Raw genomic sequence first — 17,410 nt, forward strand, 5'->3', positions numbered from 1 at the left:
GAGAGAGAGAGAGAGAGAGAGAGAGAGAGAGGGAGAGAGAAAGAGGGGAAGGGAACATGAGAGTGAGGAGAGGGAAGGAGCATACCTGGCTCTCCTTCCTCTCCTCGTGTGTGTGTGGAGAAGAAAGAGAGAGAGAGAGAGAGAGAGAGAGAGAGAGAGAGAGAGAGAGGAGAGCGTTACCTACTCCTTGCTTGAGGGCGTCGAAAAACTCAGATCTGAGATCTGAGTTTTTGGGCGCTCTCTGTTATTTTTTTTAGCCCAGCCGGCGTCGCTATGAGCGTCGCAAATTTGCGACGCTTATAGCGACGCTCATAGCGACATTTTTTGAGCGTCGCTAATATGAATAGCCTCTTGTAGTGGGGTGCTACTAGTGTGGAGGATCAACAAAAGAGTTTGTGAGGTCATCCATAGGGTTATTGAGCTAGAGAGACAGAACAAGGGGATCCACATGCCTTCAACGAGTCTCATGAGATTCTTGGATACAAGGAAGGCTAAACAACCAACTTTATCGCAAATGGAGACTCCCTCGGTAAGTCCGATGGATCCCCCATATGTTGTTTCGCCAGGGGTCTCAGTGCAATCTGAGCCCACAAGTGATAGCTTTACCTTTCCAAGTCTAGCTCATCTTTCCCTTGATGACACTACGGCTACCATGCCTACCCTAATGATGGGCATACCAAGAAACACGCCCGGGGCAGTCACTTATCAAAAGACCCCTATATCACGTGAGTTCAAGAGGTAATTAATAATACCCCAATATACATACTATACTTACAGTGTGAGCCTATTTAAAAAAACCCCACCCCCCTCTGTATGTATACATTTTGGCCTTTTAATAATCCTCTCCGGTTAATTCACGTGATATCATACACATTCTAAAAAGTGACCGCCCCGGGGAAACACGCCATGGACCTCATTTGTTAGTGAAGCACTACTACATGGTAGCTCAATGTCTGCAACAGTACCTACAAGTGTGTACCAATCGTATACACCCATGGGTCCTCGTACTCTTGTAGTCTCTACCCCTCTCATTGTTTCAACTACCTATGCTCCACAACTACAACATCGAAGCTCTTATTTCCATGGGACCATATTGGCTAGCATTAGCATGTCACATCCGATGTCTGCTATACCTAGGGCCACATATATGAAGTTTGGACCGCCACATGGAACAACACCGTACCAAACATGGAACCCAAGGGCTTCCTATGTGCCAAGCCCAATGCCAATACCTACTCCACATGTAGTCTCTGGAGCACCTCCACCCACGGTGGTGCACCCAGTTCGTATTGACACAGGGAGCAGCCAGCAGCATGTGCCCGACATTAGGCTGGATGATGATATCGGACTTGGGCAGGTCTCAAATGCATTTTGGAGCAGGCCTCACAGTGGGATGTACGCCAAATGCGGCTTTTTACTTGTCAAGTTTGGCTTTGAAGCTCTACGGATCGGAGTATTTACAGGTGTCTAAAGTATAGATTCGATGTGCTATACGACTCGATTTTTTGGGCTCGTCATTTCAAGGTGTTATTGGATTGGGATAAGGGTATCAAGATGAAGCTTGAGCCGGCCTAGTCATTGCGATCGATAAAGCTACACGACGGCATGGATTTTGGTGGGGACAAAGCCGAAGTCGAAGAACTTTTTTATAAAAAGAGTAAACTTCAAAGTGGGGTGGGACCAGTCGCTAAGCAGGGCCTAAAAAAAATTAGCTTTGAGCTATTAACAGGAAAAAAAGGGTCTGTCTACAGTCGACGAACAACGCTAGCATAGAAGAGGGCGCCATCTGGAGGCTTACTGGAGGAGGGCACCACTTGAGCTTGCATGAGGAAGGCGCCACTTGGGCCATGCATGAGGGGAAGGCAACCAAAGAGGGCGTCATCTGTGGCATGGAGAAGTGTGATACAGGAGGGGGCGCATGCAGTGGAGGCGGCAGAGGGGCTTGAGGGCATCCAGTAGAAGGCACAGGAGGGCCGTGTGGCCGGCAACAGACAGGAGAGGGCCTGAGGGAGTCGCCAGTCAAGGTGTGAGGCTTGGGGGGCGTGATTGGGAGCATCACAGGAGAGGACGAGGGGCTGCAGCTAATGGCCATATCACAAGTGAGAAGGTGGCAAGCGGCATGAAGGACACCTAGTTGAGAAGAACGAGGGTTACAGAGGGGGGCAACCGCCAGAGGGCCGCCAGGGCATGATGTTGGGGCTCACGGTGGACAGAGGGCTGCAAGCTGTAGGTGGAGAAGAGATGAAGGTGGTCGCTAGAGAAAAGGAGGGATCGGCATCGACCATATGACGTGCAGGGCCGGGAAAGGGAAGTTTTACAAAACGTTACCGATGGGTTGCAGGCAAGGGGGACCCCGACAATAGGTTTCGGGCTGCATAAGGCTAAGGTAAAGGGGAGGGCAACCTCTAAGCGTATTGGAAGATGGGGTCAACTTGAAAATTGCCTAAGAGGGGTTCGTCTGATCCAAAACTAAAGGAGGGTGATTTCTATATAATTCCATCATTGCATCATTGAATACTTTTGAGACTAGTCGAGTTGGATTGCTATTTGTGCAAATGTTATCATGTTCATTTTTGCTCTCGTGATTGTGTGGGTATGTCAATTGCTATGCTCGATATATGATTGTGGTATTTACTTTGAGGATGAAGCTAGTAGGAAAGCTTGAGGTTGGTTGATCAAATGATCTCATGGTATTGGAGGGCATCGAGATGCTTTCTTTGTGATGAGGATGCTTGCATTTTGGGTGATTGGGTGTGTAGTCGGGGATGTTCAGGTGAGCAAGTTCAATAGTAGATTACAGATTGTGCATTGAGATGTGTGTTTGCTAGGGGATAGGGGTGTTGTGAGATCACTGGGCTATAGAGAGGAATTTATATTGTGTGCTGGTGGTTTTCCGACTTCCCCCTTTTCATCTTGTGGTGCCCCCACTGAGGATCCACTGATTGCTTCCTAACCAAGTGTTCATGAATCAAGATGAAGCAGGAGTTTTGTCCGGTGTTCAATGGAGAGGAAGATGCAGATGATTGGCTTGCCGATTTTGAGCTATTTATGCTGGCAGTATTGCAGATGCCAGGTGATGAAGCAAAGCTCCGGACTCTACCTTTGGTGATGCGAGGTAAAGCAAAATCTTGGTTCGATGGCTTAGAAGATGCACACAAGCAAACTTGGATCGGATTTCGAGAGCAATTTCTACAAAGGTATAGAAAGGTAGTGTCTGCTTCGGAAGCAGATGCGAAGATCAAAGGTTTGCAACAGGACATAAGTGCCAATTTTGATGCTTTTGTTGATAAATTTGAAGCTTATTGGGGGGATTTGGCGGTTGCTACCCAAGCAACCAATGCGGGATATTTGAAGCTCGGAAGGTTTCTATCCTGTTTGCATCCCTATGTTCGTGAGAGAGTGGAGTATGAAGATCCAAGGACCTTTGATGAAGCCGTCAGAGTCGCCAAAGCAAAGAGTTGAAAGATGAAGAAGAAGATGGAGGCAGGATTGCTACAGTCGGCAATCATGACAGCCAATTCCCAACAAATTGATAAGCATCAAGAGGTAAAAAGCCCTTTCTTTTCTTCATATGGATTTGATCAAAGCATGTGAAGCTGATGCCAGGGTAGAAGAGCTAGAACAAGTGCCAACCAGGTCTCCAAAGGTGCAGAGAGGTATGTTCAGGGTGCCATCCAATTTGCTTCCTCAAGAGAGCAAGGTGGTAAAAGATCTTAAAGAGGAGGTGTCAGTTCTAGAGCCAGCAACGAGGAAGGTGGCAGTGGTACAAGAATTGGCAAGTTCAAAAGAGGAGTCTGACAGTTCTCATAGCTCCAGCAGCAGTTTGGATACAGATGCTACATGGGAGACAGAATCCCTATCTTTTAGGTATGAGACTTATGACGTTTTTCATGTGGATGAAGTGATGAACAATGTATGCAAGTTGCTTGCCATCCAGCTAAAGGTCGAAGAGGAGTATAGTGTTTAACCTTGTGTGAATCTGCCAGTCGAGCAGTCCTATTAAATGTCGTGTGATGGTGAGTCCCTATTGGAGGAAGAGGTATGGTTTGATTGTGCATCCAGTTTGATTGAAGAGCAGGTTTTTGAGGATGACTTGCAAGAGCTAGAAGAAGAAACAGAGGTATGTCGCAGTGATTTGTCTATGCAGGGGGTGGGGCAACCTTGCCTTGGTGAGCATGTAGAGGCGTACTTTGAAGTTTCAGAGTTTGTGTGTGGCCGTGGAGAGTTAGCTCCGGAAGATGACTCTATGGAAACTGATACAGGTGCAGCCTATGAGAGTGAGGCTCCATGCAAAGAGGAAGGTGCCACCAACCTTGTAGGTGATGAGGTATTTGACGAACAGGTTGAAGCTCTAACAGGTCATGCTCCTGAGTATGAGAAGGTGGCCTTAGAGCCATTTACAGAGGGTTTGGATACAAGTTTGCAAAGGGATTAGGTTTGCTTTGCTATGCAGCAGGTGGAGGCAAATTGCAGGTTTTGCTATTTTATGTGATGCTATGGATACATGTGTTATGGGAGGTTTCTTTACAGGTGTCTTTGTGTCAGTTGCGAGGTTTTTTGAAGAAGACTATACTACGGAGAGTTCTCTAAAAGGTGACATGATAGCAGCTTATGGTACATGTGCTTCAAGTGATCAAAAGCATGCTTATTGTTGGCAGAAAGGATTATGGATGTAGGGTGACAAAGCTCCATGTTATGGAGAGTTGGAAGGGTGGTGTGTCTACTGGTCTACAAGTGCAAAGGAAGGCTTGAAGATGCATGCTTTACAGGTGGATGGCCATGGCCATTGTTTTATTTTTGATCCAGGTGGAGCCTACACTATGATTGGGGAAGCTCAAGGCTTTCCATTTGACCCTAGAGGGTGATGCAGTAGCAGATGATTTCCTTTCTATCTCTATCCTATCTATATAGCCACTATATATCTATGTTATATCATTCTCTCTATACACTCATCTTTTATCTAAAGACTGCTATGGTTGAGCATAAATGCTCAACGAGGGGCTGGGCAATGATGGTGCACCCAATTCATGTCGACACAGGGAGCAGCCAGGAGTAGGTGCCCGACATTAGGCTGGATGATGATATCGGACTTGGGAAGATCTCAAATGCATTTTGGAGCAGGCCTCACAATGGTATGTACACCAAATGCGGCTTTTTACTTGTCAAGTTTGGTTTTGAAGCTCTACGGATCGGAGTATTTACAAGTGTCTAAAGTATAGATTCAATGTGCTATACTTCTCGATTTTTTGGGCTCGTCGTTTCAAGGTGTTATTGGATCGGGAGAAGGGTACCAAGATGAAGCTTGAGCCGGCCTAGTCATTGTGATCGACAAAGCTACACGATGGCGTGGCTTTTGGTGGGGACAAAGCCCAAGTCGAAGAACTTTTTTATAAAAAGAGTAAACTTCGAAGTGGGGTGGGACCGGTCGCCAAGCAGAGCCTAAAAAAAATAGCTTTGAGCTATTAACAGGAAAAAAAGGGTCTGTCTGCAGTCGACGAACAGCGCTAGCATAGAAGGGGGCGCCATCTGGAGGCTTACCGGAGGAGGGCGCCACTTGAGCTTGCATGAGGAAGGCGCCACTTGGGCAATGCATGAGGGGAAGGCAGCCAAGGAGGCTGTCATCTGTGGCATGGAGAGGTGTGATACAGGAGGGGGCACATGCAGTGGAGGCGGCAAAGGGGCCTGAGGGCAACCGGATCCAGTAGAAGGCACAGGAGGGGGAGAGGGCCTGAGGGGACAGCCAGTCAAGGTGTGAGGCTTGGGGGGCGTGATTGGGAGCATCACAGGAGAGGATGAGGGGCTGTAGCTAATGGCCATATCACAAGTGAGAAGGTGGCAACAAGCGGCATGAAGGCCATCTTGAGAAGAACGAGGGTTGCAGAGGGGGGCAACCACCAGAGGGCCGCCAGGACATGAGGTTGGGGCTCACGGTGGACAGAGGGCTGCAAGCTGTAGGTGGAGAAGAGATGAAGGTGGTCGCTCAGAGAAAAGGAGGGATCGACATCGACCACATGACGAGCAGGGCCGGGAAAGGGAAGTTTTACAAAAAGCTGCCAATGGGTTGTAGACAGCTACTGTATAGAACACAAAGAGAGAGAGAGTACACAGACAGTAACACCAGAAGCAGGTACGAACGGTTATGTTTTATTAAGGTGCACGTTGGTTCATATGTACAATAGACGACCCCTCGGTCATCATGTGACGATTCACATTTATAATTGTTAATCTGAAGTTACGTATTTGTTTATTTGCCAATACCCCCCCATAAACAAATATGTTAGCTGTCTCCAAACTCCATTCCGATTGTCTCTGCACACTTGAACAGTTGCAGAGAGCTCAAGCTTTTAGTGAACATGTCAGCAGCATTATCTTTAGAAGGCTTGTATAGTAGAGCTATCTTTCGAGCTTCAACCTGTTCTCGCACAAAATGATTAGCAATATCAATGTGTTTAAGCTTGTCTGATTGCCTTGCCTTTTTAGATGACTCTATGGCAGACATAGAATCTGAATATACAACCATAGGAAGGTGAACATTAAAACCAAGTTCAATTAGGAGATTGTTGATCCATAAAGCTTCTTTTGTAGCTTCAGATGCTGCTTTATACTCTGACTCAGTGCTTGAGAGAGAGATGGTTGCTTGCCGTTTACTTCTCCATGATATGGCGCCTCCTGAAAGGGTGAAAGCAAAACCACCAATCGAATGCCGTGATTTCCGATCTGTGGCCCAGTCAGCATCTGTGTAACCAATAACTTGAAGACCACGTGTTGTATTTTCCCTTCGAAAGGTAATACCCATATTTCGTGTAGTATTTATGTATTCAAGTAGGCGGTTAGCTAGTACTAGGTGCTCATGTCGTGGAGAATGCATATACCGTGAAAGCATACCAGCAGCAAAAGCTAAATCAGGGCGAGTGCATGAGACTAGATAGCGTATACTACCTAGAATGCTGCGATATAAATTAGCAAGTGGATCATGCTTCCATAATATTGTATTAGTCTCTAGCAATGTATATTTTTCATATCGCATCAATGGTAGTGGTGTCCAGCAAAGCTTGTGCAAATTAGTATTGAACTTCTTTACAATGCCTTCTGCGAATTTTGCTTGAGTGAGATGCAGTGTGCGTGTTGGGCGATGCCTAAATATTTGCATGCCTAGAATATAACTCAATTCCCCCCATCACTCATGCGAAATGTAGCAGTCAATTCTGATTGTAGCAAAGGGATAGATGTTGCTAACAAGAAGATGTCATCCACATAGAGAGCCAAGATGACAAACTGGGATCCACGCCGTCGAATGTAGACTGAAACATCAGTTTGGAGCCGCCGAAAGTGAATGGATTGCATAAAGGAGTGAAATCGTGCATTCCATTGGCGAGGAGATTGCTTTAGGCCATACAAGGCACGAAGGAGTAGGCAAACATACTCAGAATAGTCCGGATGGACAAAGTAGGGAGGTTGAACCATATATATTGCTTCTTCTAGTTCACCATTTAGAAAGGCTGTTTCAACATCCATTTGGTGTATTTCCAAGTCATACTGGACTCCAACAGCCAATAGAGTTCGCAAAGATGCGAGACGAAGTGTAGGAGAGAAGGTCTCAAAGTAGTCCACGCCAGGTTCTTGAGAGAAACCGCGAGCAACAAGGCGTGCTTTATAGCGCTCAATTGAGCCATCAGGACGATATTTACGCCGAAGAAGCCACTTACAAGTAATGGGTTTGCGATTCCGTGGAAGTGGAACCAATACCCATGTATTGTTATGTCGGAGAGAGGCTATCTCAGCCTCCATGGCAGCACGCCAAAGGTGAGCATCAGGTGAGCCAAGAGCAGCAACAACACTAATAGTGCCATCAAGAGGAAGAGCATAATCATCGAGTTCTGAAGGAAGACTAGAGGGCTCAGCCAGAGCAACATTAAGGCGACCAAGTATATCAGACAAACTGCGAGTCTTTGCTGGAGGAGACTCAGTGGAGGTGGTAGAGGTTGAGGGAGAACTTCCCACACCTCGAGCATAATGGTTAACTCGTGAAGAGCTGGGGTTATTGGAAGGTTGAAACACAGGGCTTTCATAATGAAGGCGGGTGAAGGGGTTGCGAGGAACTCTCGCGGTGGTGGTATGATGGACTAGGTGAGATTTATGATGCAAGGGAGCAACATGACTAGAATTTAACATGTGAGATGTGTGTGTGATGGGACTACATGGTGTGAGTAGGCTTGCGGTAGGAGACAAGAGAACAGGGGAGACCACTTCGCGAGGAGCTAGTGTGACAGGTTGTGGACCAACAGGAGGAGCCAAAGGAGGTGGAGGAGGTGGAGGAGCAGCAGGAGCATTAGGTGTATTGCTGGTCATCATCTCAAGAACTCCCCAAGAAGGGCCAAAACCTGCCGTAGTGTTGGAAGAAGCTGAAATATTTGCAGAAATGGAGCTCGAGGAAGGCTCAGTAGTAGAGGAAGGAGTCGCGATCAGCGCATGCTCTTGAAAGAAGAGATCACGACTAAAGGAGAAGGTACGAGTCGTAGGATGATAGACCCGATATCCTTTGATTCCAAAACGATCACCATAGCCAACGAGAATGCCTCTCTTGGCATGAGAAGAGAGCTTATCACGCTTGTCTGCTGGGATGAGAGTATAGCAAGGTGACCCAAATATGCGTAGATGCAAGATATTGGGTTTCTCGCCAGCCCACAGTTCATAAGGAGTTTTGTTTGGAAGAGTGCGTGTAGGCAGCCGATTTTGTACATAGCAAGCTGTAGCAGCAGCTTCTTCCCAAAAGGATTGGGAGACACCAGCAGTGAGGATCATGGCACGCACCGCATTCAGCAAGGTGCGATTTTTTCGTTCAGCCACGCCGTTTTGTTGAGGAGAGTAGGGCATCGTAAGCTGATGAAAGATGCCCTCTTGCATACAATAGTCCTTGAAAGCATTGGAAACATACTCACCGCCATTATCTGTGCGGAGATTACGAAGCGACTTATTTAATTGGCGTTCCACAAATGTCTTGTAGTGCTGAAAATGAGTATACATGGTGAGGATGCTTTCATTTTGGGTGATTGGGTGTGTAGTCGGGGATGTTTAGGTGAGCAAGTTCAATAGTAGATTACAGATTGTGCATTGAGATGTGTGTTTGCTAGGGGATAGGGGTGCTGTGAGATCACTGGGCTATAGAGAGGCATTTATATTGTGTCCTGGTGGTTTTTCGACTTCCCCCTTTCCAACGGTTCCTGCTCAGTTAGGTGACTTGGCAACATTTGCTCAAGCTATCAGTAGATCTATTGCTGAGAACATGCGTAACACACCTGATAGAGAACTTAGAAGTAAAGCAGTACAAATAACCAAGCTCACACAAAAATTTAGTGCAGACGGGGATGTGAGAAAGCATATCAAAGTGTTTGAACAAATATGCGATTCTCTAGGAGAACACAATGACCTACATAAGAGCAATGCTTTAAACCTAACCTTAAGTGGAAAGGTTGGGGATTGGTATAGAACCCTAAGGGTGGAAGAAAAAATGATCTACCCTACTCTTAGGAGACTGTCCTTGAAAGAATACATACGAGAAGGAGTGCTTTGGGGTGTAGCCTCTCAACTCCAGAAATCCCAACTAGAGGAAGGAGAGTCGGTGAGAGACTTTATTAGTCGCTTGAAGCATTTGAATTCTCGTTGTAATCCAAATGAGCGCTTCAATAATAATCAATTGCTTGATAGATTCATTAGGGGATTACGACACGAGGATATCTACAATGGCCTAGTCATTAGAGGTATCACCACTTGGGAAGCAATCACCACCAATGGGATCCAATTGGAGGATAATTTAATGATTCAAGGAGAGTGTTTGTTGAGCCTAATCTATTAGCTCGCATTAAGCATCGGGGCACCAACCAATGACCCTAAAGCCTATTGCTAAGGAGCCAAAGATATCTAAGATGACTTTAGTAGATCTCACCAAGGCCATTCAAGAGAGTCTTAAAGACAATTGTGCTCTGCAAAACAACCATATGTATCCAAGAAGGGAGCAACAATGGTGCTTAATATGCTATGGACCGCATAGTACCAGCAAATGTCCGACTTTTAGAGTAAAATTCAATGGGAACTGCAATGCCTGTGGGAGATATGGTCATCAAGCTAAGGACTGCATAGTATTTAAACGCGTGATAGCTAATAGAAAAACCTTAGCATAGACAGACACACCTCGAGTGCCTGCATTGATACTGGCTCCACCTCTTGAACAAACGTCACAACACATGGTCCCTAGGGCCTAAAATGTTGTTCAAATAACACCCTTACCACCTCCAGTGCTAGGACCGCAACCACCACATCCAAGAATCACTTCTGTGAATCAAATGGGTTGTGAGTCATCTATTGCTTGTTTGGAAGGCTATGAGGAAGATATAGACCTTAATATTGCCTATGGGATGGATGTGCTTGAAGAAAGTCCACAATACTACATGGAGGACTATTGGGGACAAGTCAAACCTGTCTATCAAGTAGCTGCTCTTGCTGCAAGAGGCCAAAATATCAATTACACTGCTAAGAGGCCACCTCTTCAATGCTATGAGTATGGAGGTCCACATCGTGTGGCCGAGTGTACCATTAGGCTACAAAAGAACACCACACTAATGCAAACCAATCAAGCGAGCACGTCTACCATGCGGATACTCATGTATAATCAATGTGGCATAGATCATTTGATTGCCCAATGTCCAAATAATCCAAATGTACCGAAGATCACGCCATTAAACTTGATTGAGGTTACCGAGGAGGCATCACAAAGTACACCTGTGGTACCACTAAACGTACTCACACGATCGATGGTCCAAAAAAAAAATTATATTCTTGAGGAAAGAGACACGGCATCAATAGCCCAACCTCAGAAAAAGAAGAAAATACGAAGGAAGAGATAAAAAAAAGCAGCAAAGTCAGACCCCAATTTAAAGACCAACATAGGGACTGGTGACGACTCCGTATATATGAACGACGTTGAAAAGGATTCCGATTCAAGTGAAACCATGGAGACCAAAACAACCACTAAGATAGAAACCAACAAGGAAGCTCTTCATGAGGAAGAAGATAGGAATTTATCCAAACCCTTTAGAGGAGATCAAGCGAGTCAAGCAATTAAGGAGTTTGGTAGAAGATACCCAAAGGGATCTAGAACCAGCACTTAGGCAGATCCAGATTATGAACACAATGTTCCCTACGCAACAACAACCTCACCAAGTCCATAGACCCTTAGCCATACCTAGTGTCATCCAAGAAGAAAGTGACTTAAAGTCATGGGAAAGTGGGTGTACTCACTTCTTGATGGACAGAATGTTTACAGAGGGATTGGAGACCCCATCTTCCCCACGTCAAGGGACTAAATCCCAAAAGGTATCGTTAAACATTTCCAAATTGATGGATTTTATGTTTTCAAAAGTTAGAACCACCATTATGTCCAGCTCTTCGAGCTTTCCTCAAAGGAGAACTGAAGTTTGGGCTACCACAATTTGCACAGATGGATGGAGCTGGGGAGATGTCAATAGAGGAGGAACACTTAGATCCACAACCCAACCTAGATAAGAACCTTGTTATAGAAATACATGTTAACAAGTTGGGACAATACTTTGAGGGTGATGAATCCATGCAACCATACCAATCACTACTAAGGGATTAACTGTGAAGGGAATCCTTGATGGTGGCGTTGGGGTTAGCATTGTGACTAAAAACTGTTGGGAAACTATGGGAAGACCTCACCTTGGAACCACAACCATAGTAGTAAAGATGGCCAATGGGTCTATTGTTAAACCTATTGGGATGCTAGAAGATCTCAAGATCAAGGTCTTTGGACATAAAATAAGAATTACCTTCATTGTTATGAATTTCTCCAAGCACACTATGGCATTAGAAATGATCTTAGGACGTCCTTTCATGATCAGGGAAGCAAAAATGGTGCATGACTGGTCTAAAAACCATGTCTACTTGCAGTTCCAAGATTTTGTCATTCGAGTGGATCTTGTAAGTGGTTGAGCACATCCCTAGGAAACATGTTTATAATTGATCATAGATCTTACACCACAGCTCACTCGACCCCATTGCAGTATTGTAACATGTGTTAAGCGGACATTGATGTTGGGGAAGATTCTCCTTATATGGATGTACTATCTGGGATGATTGAGTCAAACAATGTGGATTGGGTCCACCTAGCAGCAACCATAGACACTTGGGGAAACAGGGGGACAACCTGGGTAACACCTGAGGGGGATGAAATGACATCACTCGTACCCTTAAATATGCTAGAATCAATGCATATAGCTTCTGACAAGACTCATCTTAATATAACGAAGAAAACATACAAGTGGGTCCCTAAAGCTTCTTTAGCGATCATAGCTAGTGCTAAAAAACAGAAGCCTTGTAAGAAACATCCCACTTGCTCCAAGAAATGTAAGAAAACGTGGCAGTGGATTCATAAACAACTATTGGAAGCCCAAGGCTACTATCAAGGAAATGATCAAATTTGGGTGCCAAAACGTAGATTGTGTTCTTACTTGTCACCTGACCCATGTGAGCCCAATCTCGTAGCTCCAAAACAAATCAACGATCACGGAAAGAAAAAAATCACAGAATGCTACACACCCGCTCCAAAGCTAGTTTGGGTACCGAAGAAAGAACGATTTGTTCCACCTAGCTCAGGAACATGGAAGTCAAATGAAGCTTCTTTCTCTTCATGTAGTTCTTATACGAAAATAGAAGCTTTGACACAACCTCCACCCACCATTGTACATATCCATACAAACAAGGAAGAGTTTGCACCTCCCATTGTAAGTTCACCACCTACAACAATGTTGCAAATAAATCATGGGAGAGTACCTTACCACCCTTGCAACTAGATGAAACGCATAGGGCGATCGAAAACTATTGGTTAAAGCCTTCACCCATAACAACTTGGAACAATTGGTTTCAAAAGGTGATGACATCTTTCCAAAAAGTATGATCTACCCAAGGAAGGGGAGAGTGTTTGCTGACATCCATCATTCACTTGCTTCCCTCTCAACCTTTCTCCTTGACCTCTCAATCTCCAATCCTAGGGAATGTATATATAAAGCCTTATACTCACAAAAACAATAGTAAAAAAGTAAAAGAGCAAGAGCCACCAAACAATAATGTGGAAACTTACAAGTTCTATACATAGCACAAAATCATTAAAACACATTATGCACAAGAACACGACCCTTGTAATATTTGCACTCTAACCATCATCTATCTGTGTGTATAGATATGGCTAGTACATTAGAGTCATCCACTCCTGTCTTGGGTGAGAAGTATCCTCGTTACTTTTCACAAGTGTTTCACATGGTCTTTCCGGTACTTGCCTGTGAATGGAGTTTGGTAGGTACGCTAGCATGTGAGAGGAATTTCGAGGAGTTAGAATGACTGATACGTCTCTTGACCACGACTGATCCATACTTAGTAGAGAGCATTTCTCCCTTTGCACAAGCCTACCCTTTTGACCAAGATGACTATAGACTTCTAGTGACCTTCTTAGTAAACATTGGTGCCTCTGATGAAGAAGAAGATTTACATGATTACATGGATGGCACATATGGTCTCACGGATGATGACTTTGTTTTTGTTGACGACAAGGATAGGGGTTTATCCTTAGGGTTCCCCCCCAATCTCTACAATATCCTATTCCCTTGACTCTCTAGGGGGAGTGCAAATAATTAGGTTAGGGTTCCTTATGTTTTTTAATTGTGTTCAATAAGTGTTGGTACCTTTTCTCACTTATGTGCCTCTAGAAGGTGGATGTTTGGTGGTGACTATTGTGCAGTTTGTGACTACATAAGGATGCCTTTGAAAGACAACAACAATGGATGTTTACATGTTACAATGGATGTTCTCCATTATATTAGGTGTACTAGTTTCTTTTATCTATGCTTCCACATTTACATGTTTGCATGTTGTCATTTGAATTCTAAAATGCATAAAATTTCTGAGGTTGTGACATTGCCAATTTAGATGCTATAATTTTTTCAAACTTCTCTTTGAGTTTATGCTCAAGTTGGTATTTGAGACCTTGAGTCTCCCACGTGCTGGTAATTTGAGACCTCGAGTCCCCCAGCTACTTGTAGCAACTATGACAACAACAACAAAGAAAACACAAAAAAAGAAAAAAAAAGAAAAGAAAAAACAAATAGCACAAACTTCCTTGTATTTTATGTGGATAACACTTAAGTGGTATAAGTGACAAGACCACTAGTCCTTAGACCCCGACGAGCATTCCTAAGGTTAACTACTCTTTAGTCGACATTTTTTAATTAATGTTGGTCAATCTAGTACTTACTTTAGTCCTAGCTCTTGTGTACTTCTCTTAGAGTCGACCTAATAAACCCTAACTCGATTGCATTTTATTCAAGTACTATGCTTGTTCTAGTTGGCAATGTTACAATTCATGAATTTGTTTTTGCATTTCCTAGAATATCATTTATGCATCTCACTTATTGCACACATGTACATGCTCCCTTTGAGCTTTCACAATGTTGTTTTTCTTCTAACACAGGTACTTCTATCATGGATCCCAATGCTGCACTGTTATATTCCGAGGACGGAATCTACATCAGAAAGGGGGGCATGTTAACCACTAGTGTCCACTTCTAGTAGTCATGGGCCGGGCTTGTCAGTCCAATAGGAAAAGGGTAAGAGTGATCGCCGATGAGGGGCGCACTCTAACAGAAACATTCAAGGGTTAGTTGGCTAAGTATGGGCACCCAAGTGTGAATGGGGCGACCTCATATAAAAGTCACCTAAACTTAAAAATCATTCATTCTTTCATTTGTGCTATTGAAGAGTGCTCTTGCTCCATCTCCATCTTCTTCTTCTTCATCTCCTTGTGTGTGTGTATATGCGAGCGAGAGAGCGAGCGAGAGAGAGAGAGAGAGAGAGAGAGAGAGAGAGAGAGAGAGAGAGAGAGAGAGAGAGAGAGAGAGAGGATCCAAGGTCTACATATTGCACACACATTGTTTAAAATGGGATGCTAGATGTAAGAGAAACCAACAATTGCATTTACCTGGTAAGATTTTTAATAAAATAGCCAAGTGGGGGATCTTAATTGCAGCCGCCTTCCAAACTTGGTTAGAATGGGAAGTTGGTGGATGTAGAAGAAACCAACCATTGCATCCACCTTGCATGTAACATTTAATGCACTAGTAACTTGTGTGTAGTGGAAATTGATACATAGTGAGCATTTCATTAAGAACAAGTTCCTAATGAGCATAGAGAGAGTACTTAATTTGAGAAAGCAACATAGCAATTTACACCTAGCTAATTTGGCATAGACAATACTTGAAAAGAGAAAGAAATAGAACAATTGACAACAATTGAGGACCGGATTTGCATGGATCTGATCCCCCCTCCATAAAGGCTTTGTATTATAGCTTCTCCCATTAAAGGAGACTTTTGTATAATACAATTCTGGTGTTCCTTGACAAAACTTGTCGGTGCAATGAAGATGGAAGCGTCAAACACCAATTTATGCTTGAAAAACACACCTAGTATCCCTAGCCTCAGTCCCAAGACCTCATACACCTTCAAAAATGGTGAGAGATAGCACGAAATGAGGGAGGAAAGATTGAGAGGAAGAAGGTGTATCTTACAATAAATAAGTATTCTCCTCACATAATCACTTTGATAGTATAGCTTAGCTTAGTAATTAGCATGGTAGGATGTGTCTCTTTTGAAGATGTGCTGCATGGAGAGCAAGTTGTGTATTTGTCTTGTGGTGATGTTCACGCAGACAGTGGTATCTTTGGGCATGCATAGCTTGGTCAGTCATTGGTTGAGGCGACATCAGTTGAGCCAGAGACCGATGCATTGTTCTATGATGCATCTAATATGTTTGAGGGCGACGATGTCCTTCATATAGCTGTGTGTGATTGCAGTGGTGCTTATTTTTTGGTTTTGTAGTCATTCTCGGCAAATATACCTTTGCCAGACAATGCTGACATGATGTTGCATAATCAGGTGGTTCTTGATGAGGATGCATATGGCACTGAGGTTGTTGATAGGGATAGGTTGGTACATATAGTGCATGTTTTGTCGGATTTTGGATCTCTCATATCTAGCCTTTTGTTCTTGAGACCTGATCTTGATTATGCGATTGATACATTTACAGTGGGAGTTGTCAACTGTGTGATGACTGACACTGGCATTGTGCATTGTGGAGCCATGTAGGTCGTCACTCGATACCTGCATCAGAATTGTCATTGTGGCTCTATCCCTAGTGGTATGCATATTGCATCTACACTAGAGCGATTACAGATGCAATCACGTCTTTGGAGTAAGCCAGTGGGCATAGGTTGAGAGATGTCTTCTCTCACCTCTTCTATATACTAGTTGTATGATATTCTTCTCGCCATTTGTTTGCACATAGCCTTTAGTGGGATTATGTTAGGTAAAGGCGGTGTGCCTCACCGTGACTTGCACGTGTCCGTCGGCCAATGTCCCCGGTCATCCACATTTATCTCCTTATTCTTTATACATACAAAGAATAAGAATCTCTCACTCATTCTCACAATGTGCTCATACAGTGAGATTTGGGAGCTCCACCCCCCCATATCCCTGTGTCGTGCTCTCTCTCTCTCCCTCTCATTCTCACTCTCTACACATGCACCACATTCCTGCACTCACATAAAGTGCATGAAATAGGTAGACCTTAGATTCCCCAGTGGGCAAGTCCTAGAGGGTGAGTGCATCCAAGACCCAACACTTGGCCATTCTAGCCAAGTTTTGGAAGGTGGGTGCAATGGTTGGTGTCTCCTAAATCTTCCAATTTACAACTTTCAACAAAGTGTGTGAGAAAGGTAGACCTTAGATCCACCACTTAGCCATTCTAGCCAAGTTTTGAAGGTGGGTGCCTCAAAAGTCCACCACTTGGCCATTCTAACCAGGTCTTGCAAGGTGGATGCAATGGTTGGTTTCTCCTATATCCACCAACTTCCCATTTTAATCAAAGTGGGGGCAATATGCATACCATAGATCCACCACGTGGCTATTCTGAGCAAGTCTTGAAGATGGCTGCAATGTAGATCCACTACTTGGCCATTCTAACCAAATTTTGCAAGGTGGATGAAATGGTTGGTTTCTCCTACGCCCACCTTCTATCAATTTTAGATAGTGTTTATAGGATTGATAACCATAGATTCATAACTTGGTCATTCTAACCAAGTATTGGTAGGTGGGTGTAGAACGTAGATCCACCAGCTAGTCATTCTAACCACATCTTAAAGTTAGGATGCTCAAAGGCGTCCATTTCAACGAGGAAACCATAGAGGAGGCCGTCGTGGTAATATTGTCTCTTGTCTCAAATTTCCTAGTAAGCAATGTTCTTACTGCAACGAAAATGGGCATACTGAAGATGATTGTTGGGCACGTGATA

General features: G+C 44.2%; 3 protein-coding genes across 5 annotated transcripts; all 3 read left to right on the top strand.

Moving 5' to 3' along the window:
- The first annotated feature begins 1,793 nt into the window (after nt 1-1,793).
- Nucleotides 1,794-3,469, top strand: LOC147443968 (uncharacterized). 2 transcript variants are annotated; one of them, XM_086526757.1, is made up of 2 exons: nt 1,794-3,197; nt 3,299-3,469. In XM_086526757.1, exons 1-2 carry the CDS (start codon nt 2,974-2,976, stop codon nt 3,393-3,395), a joined length of 321 nt encoding a protein of 106 aa, XP_086382883.1. In that variant the 5' UTR covers nt 1,794-2,973; the 3' UTR covers nt 3,396-3,469. The 2 variants fall into 2 exon arrangements, with proteins under 2 accessions (XP_086382883.1, XP_086382882.1); XM_086526756.1 differs by having other exon boundaries at nt 1,796-3,469.
- Nucleotides 3,470-3,571: 102 nt separating this feature from the next.
- Nucleotides 3,572-14,838, top strand: LOC147443969 (uncharacterized). 2 transcript variants are annotated; one of them, XM_086526758.1, is made up of 2 exons: nt 3,572-3,867; nt 14,537-14,838. In XM_086526758.1, the coding sequence occupies exons 1-2, from the start codon at nt 3,572-3,574 to the stop codon at nt 14,619-14,621; spliced, it is 381 nt and encodes a 126-aa protein (XP_086382884.1). In that variant the 3' UTR covers nt 14,622-14,838. The 2 variants fall into 2 exon arrangements, 1 of the variants encoding a protein (XP_086382884.1); XR_015190006.1 differs by lacking the exon at nt 3,572-3,867 and adding an exon at nt 5,829-6,127.
- On the top strand, nt 3,989-4,435 carry LOC147443970 (uncharacterized). Its single transcript, XM_086526755.1, has one exon. The coding sequence runs from the start codon at nt 4,004-4,006 to the stop codon at nt 4,433-4,435; it is 432 nt and encodes a 143-aa protein (XP_086382881.1). The 5' UTR covers nt 3,989-4,003.
- Nucleotides 14,839-17,410: the final 2,572 nt, after the last annotated feature.

This window comes from Adiantum capillus-veneris, chromosome 13 (genome assembly GCF_014529385.1).
Source record: "Adiantum capillus-veneris isolate H3 chromosome 13, ASM1452938v2, whole genome shotgun sequence".
In the NCBI taxonomy this organism is placed as follows: Eukaryota; Viridiplantae; Streptophyta; class Polypodiopsida; order Polypodiales; family Pteridaceae; genus Adiantum; species Adiantum capillus-veneris.

What these genes read in the sequence shown, in the direction of transcription:
- LOC147443968 (XM_086526756.1), top strand. Translation starts at nt 2,974, where the DNA reads ATGAAGCAGGAGTTTTGTCCGGTGTTCAATGGAGAGGAAGATGCAGAT.
- LOC147443969 (XM_086526758.1), top strand. Translation starts at nt 3,572, where the DNA reads ATGGATTTGATCAAAGCATGTGAAGCTGATGCCAGGGTAGAAGAGCTA. An exon ending in ACAGAATCCCTATCTTTTAG is followed by an intron (nt 3,868 to 14,536) that starts GTATGAGACTTA and finishes CTTCTAACACAG; the next exon opens with GTACTTCTATCATGGATCCC.
- LOC147443970 (XM_086526755.1), top strand. Translation starts at nt 4,004, where the DNA reads ATGTCGTGTGATGGTGAGTCCCTATTGGAGGAAGAGGTATGGTTTGAT.